Genomic DNA, 6,692 nt, shown 5'->3' on the forward strand with positions numbered 1-6,692 from the left:
ATTGGCCATGTACATTTCTGCACTACCAGAAAATGATGTAATAACTTTGAAAGTGCTGAGAATTTTATAATCAATAACTAACAATTTATTGCAGTTTCAGTTCTTCAGTTCTAAAGCACACACATATTTTGGCTCAGCATAAATTATGTATATGAATAAGAAGAGCTTTTATGTATGGTATAGCAACTTTAACTGGATTACTAATACTTAACATGGTCCAACTAATTTTTGACATCGACATGAGAATATTAGGGAATTTTTACATGTAAAATGGGTGAAATTAATAATTCTTAAATTCAGATCAGTGGAAGAACATGCTGCAATTTATGCTGTATTTAGTTTGAATTTCAGAGTTATAATGTCTTAGGAGTGTGAGCCAGTTATCTGTCAGTTGACTTCTTATAGTGTTGACATATTTTTGTAGGCTAATCCGAAAGCTAGTTCCATTGACAAAAACACGACTGTATTTTTCCATTGGCTTTTAGATTACTGCAGAAATGAAAAACATGACAATCTTCACAAATGAACACCACTTTTATTAATTTTAAAATCTAAATACATTCATAAGAAGTAAAAACCTGAAGTTAGGCTATAAATTAACTATACAACAGCAGAGGTGTAAGGACGGCCTGAAAATCATACTTGAATAAAAGTACAAATACATTAAAGTGGAAATTATTCCATTACAAATTACAAGCCACCAATTCCAGTATCTGATTTTAACAGTACTTAAGTATTTTACTCTTACTGAATAGGTTCAATAAACCTATAAAGTAAAGTGTAAGCCTACAAAAATAAAGTAAACCACAATATCCTTTAAAAAGGTCTCAGCCATGTCCTCATCTCACGTTTGAAACACCTGCAATTCACAGCCACCTGCTAATGCACTCACATTCGTGTAATGCCTTGTTGACAAATTTGTGTGAGTAAAGGCAAGACACAAAATATATAGTACCATATATAATATATAGCCCTGTAGATGGCGATATCACTTCTTTTGTAGCAGAAATAAACTGCTGCAGAAAAAAGTTAGGTGCAATGAGTAGTTGGATTATCTCAAATGCAGTGGAGTAAGCCATTCATATACTTAATCAAAAATGTAGTCAAGTAGAGATTAAATGTTGGTAAAATATTTGATACTCAGTTAAACTACAAAATACAGCACATTTTACAGTACATTTTCCTTAAATACTTTATACCACTGCACCATGACTTCATTGTCACAGTCACTAAGCGTACAGCAACTTATTTGATCTTTATTAAAAAAAATAAATAAAATTTTTCAAGAGCATGATTATAAACAAGGAGGCTGCAAAAAGCGGACTAGTGAGTCGATGCGTTTACCTGTTGTGATGAGGTTTATTGACCCTAACAACGCCTGTAGTACCATTTAGCTACTTGTTAGCAGCTGCCTTTTTCAAGCAAAGGCTTTAAAAAAAAACAAAAGGGGGTATTACTGATCTCATGTCATAGAATAAAGCATGAAAATATATTGAGCTTGTATTGACCACAGACCCAATTTCAGGCATTTCACCAAAAACCCATTTAAAAACCCATTGACTTCAGAAGAGAGGAACTGTTTTGTCCTACAAAAATTCCTCATCCCTGCATAACTTTATGCCTGAATCAGATTGACACACATTATAAATCCTCCTATATAATTTTGGATGGAATAATTAATTTAATAAAGTATTTAATTGTGGATGGAGTTATCTGAGCAAATGCACACAATTCTTCTTCAATCTTAAAAAACAAAAAACAAAAAAAAAAACTCTGGTTTCTCTTTTAACCTTTTAATTTTCTGTACAAAGAATTTCAGTAGAGTATCTTTTTATTCTCTTCATAAAGTTGTCTCTCCCATTTTCCATCTTCCCTTCCATTTTCTCTGTCTCTGTAGGGTGGTATGATCGCTCTTCTGCTGTCCATCCTGTGTTTGGTGTTGATCCTGTACACTCGTAGACGCTGGTGTAAACGTCGCCGCGTACCTCAGCCGCAAAAGAGCGCTAGTGCTGAAGCAGCCAATGAGATCCACTACATCCCCTCTGTGCTGATGGGTGGACAGGCCCGGGAAAGTTTGAGAAATTCTCGCGGACAGGGTCATAACTCGAGCGGCACCCTCAGCATCCGTGAGACTCCGATCTTGGACGGGTATGAGTATGACATCACAGACCTACGCCACCACCTGCAGCGGGAGTGCATGAATGGCGGTGAGGACTTCACCAGTCAAGTGACACGTACGCTTGACTCACTTCAAGGGTGCAATGACAAAGCTGGCATGGATCTCACTCTAGGTTTGTGAGCCCACAGCACACTGCACTGCATGAGTAAAAATCTTTGAGTCTAAGTTAAAGGAATTGTTCATAAAAAAAAAAAGAAAAAATAATTTACTCACCCTAATGTCATTTCAAATTTGAACATGTACTGGAAGTTTTTTTTCAATGCAATTTCAATGAATTGAGCTTTTAAGTAGTGGATTTTGATTTATCCTAGTAAATCAAGTCTTCTAAATCTTCAGTAACCGTTTCTTTATATGCTGCACGCTAACATCCAAAAGTTTGGGGTTGGTTGGTAGGAAGTCTATTTATGCTCACCAAAGCTGCATGTATGTAATCAAAAATACAGTGAATACATAAAGGGAATGATACAGTGTGTTATTCCATTTTAAAATAAATGTTTCTATTTTAATATAGTTAAAAATAATAATAATTTTAAAATGTACTTTATTCCTGTGATTGCAAAGCAGGCGTTTCAGCAGTTATTACTCTGGTCTTTAAAGTCACATATCCTTCAGAAGTCATTCTAGTATGCTGATTTACTGATTGCTCAAGAAACATTAATATTAATGATGAAAACAGTTGTGCTGCTCAATATTTTTGTGGAAAAAAAAATATTTGTATATTTTTTATATTAATATTAATATATAGATTCTTTGTTTTCTATAAATTTCCAAATAACAGCGCTTATTTGAAATAGAAATCTTTTGTAACATTATGAATGTCTTAAAGGGTTAGTTCAACCAAAAATTAAAATTCTGTCCCACCACGATCAAAACACAGAAACGTAGTAAGGACGTCGTTAAAATGACAGTCCTCTGCCATTATCGACACATGCACATTGCTTTCCTCTACTTGCAAACAAGGTGAAGCGCATGCATCGATAATGGCGGAGGACTGTCCTGAAAGAGAAAAAATCGTTGAATAAAGTCATTATTTTTGTTTTCTTTGCGCACAAAAAGTATTCTCATAGCTTCGTAAAATTATGGTTGAACCACTGATGTCACATGGACAATTTTAACGATGTCCTTACTACGTTTCTGTGCCTTGATCGTGGTATAACATTTTAAGTTAGGTAGGTCATTTTCAGCTGTGAGTCCCAAAATAGGGGGAACAGGTTAAAAGGTTAGCAAATCATTGCAAATCAAAACAAACCTTTCACATGAGTATTCATGGCTTTGTGAACTGGATCAACCAATTTATTGAAAATATATCATGGACGTGCCAAAGAGAGGGTGAATGTCACGATTTTCAATTATATCATCATGAATTATATTTCAAGCTTTTTCTCACCAAAAATTGTGGCTTCAGAAAATGTGGAATTTATCACACAAGTCACTATACCACTTTCATAATAATTCTTAATTTCTTATGGTGCTTTTAGATCCTTTTTAAAGCTTGAATGCTTCATTGCCCATTCATCGTAGATGAATGTAAACTAGCAACCAGCTATGACTTCAACAGTGCCTCCTTTTGTGTTGTTTGGAAGTAAGAAAGTCGTACAACTTTGGAATGACACGAAAGGGAGTAAATTATATAATTTTAATTTTTGACTGACCTACCCTTTTAACATGCCCAACAATATTTGGGCTATGAAATTGCCAATAAAACCTCAGACAGTAACCTTAATAATTGTAATAGCATGCTTTAATCATTCACTAAATTAATTCACACTCATAATTCAGTGTTTTGATTTAGTGCCTAATTTCAGAGATATATAAACAATGTTGGGAAGGTTACTTTGAAAAAGTAATAAGTTACAGATTACAAGTTACCCTATTTAAAATGTAATAAGTAGTTAACTATTTTAAAGTGTCTCTATTATGGGTTATGAAAGGTTCATTATTTGGTTTTGGGTGTCCCCAACAACAAGTTGACATGCGTGCAAGTTCAAAAAAACACTTTCATTGACTTATAATATGCATTTATTTTTACCTTATTTGCTCAACGACTCCCAAACGATTCGCTCAGCGATTCATTTTTCCAAACCCCTCCTTTGCACGACATTTAATTTCATCATGCCTGTAATGCCTGATAAAGCAGGGTTTGTGAGCACAGTGCTGCTTTGTGTACAGCCGTTACCGGGGAAACAGCTATTTTTACCGCTCCAATAGCGGCACCTAGTGGCAAAGGCTGCGTCCGAAAGCTCTAAAATGCTGCCTTCGAAGGCAGCATTCCAAGGCAGGAAGGCAGCAAGGCACGTCTGAATCCAAATTCTGGATCAGAATTTACTTCCTGTCTCCGGAGGTACCTTCTTCTGATCGAATTTTGAAGGCAGCATAGATGTATCCTTCGCTGCCTTTGATATCCCACAATCCTGTGCGTTCCATTCCGTGCCGGTTGAGCTAAAATATAAAGATGCCGTCTGAAAGTTGCGTTTGGTGGTCAGTTTGTGTGTAAATGTATATTTCGGACTAACGTTTTGCACTTTTGATGTTATTTCTAACGAGAAATTAGCATTATAGTAATTAAATATTTGTTTAGTTATCACCAAAACTCATTCTATTTTGTTGAAAATCATTAAACTGTTCGCAATCAGTTTCATGAGGTGCCTTCATGTAAAAACACTGCGTGCAAAGTCATTGCCTTTCTTTTCAAAATTTCTAATGTTTTCAACTGTTAATCATTTTCAAACATGTAAACGTAAACTAGGTGAATGCACATGATCACAGCATAAAGCATTAAGCGCTTTCTACATTTGAAAAAAAAAAAAACACTTTAGAAATAGATTTTTTTTTTCATGTATCATGCACATATGCATAAACCAACAGACATTATTTTTGTTTATGCATATGTACACTGTGACACTAAATCTATTTTTACATCCAGGAACCTGTGAGATTTAAATTGCATGGGCTAAGCACATCATTTGCACATTGCTGGCCCTGAAAATATTTATTTCACCTCGAGAGCTCAAGAGTCAGCAGCAGAGCTCGCCTTTTCGATATGCAGCTGAGAGTGAGAAAGCCTGGGTTAAGTACGAGCTCCAGAAATTGGATAAAGCCTATATCAAAACAACTGCAAAGAGGAAATCAACATGACATATTTATTTATTTAGCTAGCTAAGGCTATTTTCCCCAAATAATATCAAAGTAATAATGCTATATATTTCTGCTAAGCAAAACTGCTTATTTGGCCATGGGTTCATGGCACCCATGGCACCCATTTCAGCTCTGCTATAGTCAAGATTTGATACGAGTCACATGACCAGACCTGAGTCTGTGCCAGATTGGCCGTGTCTATTGGACACACAGAATTTGGAATGGCCGCCCCTTATCAGATGTGAAATGATGTTGATGTTTGCCTTGAAGAGTAGCCATTATAAATACCCCTAAAAAGCTTTGCAGGAGAGCTGTCACAGTAATTTACCTAATACAATAAAAACCCTGTAGTGCCAGTTGTCTTTGTTGTGCAATTTACTCATTATGAAGGGGCAGACTAACTACAGGGGATGGCGATATTGCGTAATGGTGAATGACGGAATGTCATATCCTGAATCGCTGGGCTGTGAAGACTCTCAGTTGCTTCATTGTAACATAACTCTGAATATACATCACATAGACCACTTAGTCTCGTCCTTCTGAATGACAAGCGTTTACATAAAGTGTCTCCACATGCCCTTGGTGGACTGTTATTTGCCGCTCGTCTGTCTGCCTCTCTTCATTCCTAATTGTAACCTTTTTCCATCAGGGAACGATAGCACAAAACTGTCCCTAATGAGCAAGTACAAGGACAACATCATAGCTACCAGTCCTGTCGACAGCAACCACCAGCAAAACACGCTCCTCCCACACAACACCTCCACCAACCAGCGCAAGCGTCTGTCCAGCAAAACACACGGTGAGTCTGGGTATTGGGGTGAAATGGTTCCTGTAACCGTACAGTTCGCCATCCACGGTTCAGTATGCGTTTTGTTCATGCCATGTCTTTAAGTTTTGTGTTCTAACTTAGCATAATGCTAGCTGATTAGCCTGCTAGCTTAGCCTATATCCTTTTAAAGTCACTTATACTACACATAGGGCCAGATTTACTAACAGCTTGCACCAGTGCAAACCATCTTTTGGCGTTAAAATAGTACTGTCAGTTATTTTTGCACCTGACTTTATTGAATATGCATTTGTAGGAGTTTCCATTTCAGACGCAAAATTTATGGGAGGAGAGTATTGAAATGAATCACGCAACGCGATTTACTAACATTTGCGCTCGTCAATTTACTGGTGTTTGCGCCATTATTTAATGCCCAAAAAAAAGCCTTAAATGTCTTAAAGGGGTCATATGATGCTTTTTTAAAGATCATTATTTTGTGTATTTTGTGTATCAGAATATGTTGACATGCTTTAATGTTCAAAAAACACATTATTTTTCAAATACTGTACATTATTGTAGGTCCTCTATGCCCCGCCTCTCTCAAACGCTTCG

At 36.3% G+C, this 6,692-nt stretch overlaps 1 protein-coding gene across 3 annotated transcripts in view; it reads left to right on the forward strand.

Moving 5' to 3' along the window:
• Positions 1–6,692, forward strand: part of astn1 (astrotactin 1) — a 267,140-nt gene that overhangs the window by 64,159 nt on the left and 196,289 nt on the right. For all 3 annotated transcript variants that reach the window (XM_016446854.1, XM_016446855.1, XM_016446856.1), the window contains exons 3-4: positions 1,898–2,291; positions 5,964–6,113. In XM_016446854.1, the coding sequence (XP_016302340.1) occupies positions 1,898–2,291; positions 5,964–6,113 (544 nt within the window). The remainder of the gene's footprint in view (positions 1–1,897; positions 2,292–5,963; positions 6,114–6,692) is intronic.

The sequence above is a fragment of the Sinocyclocheilus anshuiensis genome, unplaced genomic scaffold (genome assembly GCF_001515605.1).
Source record: "Sinocyclocheilus anshuiensis isolate Anshui unplaced genomic scaffold, SAMN03320099.WGS_v1.1 scaffold375, whole genome shotgun sequence".
Taxonomy (NCBI): Eukaryota; Metazoa; Chordata; class Actinopteri; order Cypriniformes; family Cyprinidae; genus Sinocyclocheilus; species Sinocyclocheilus anshuiensis.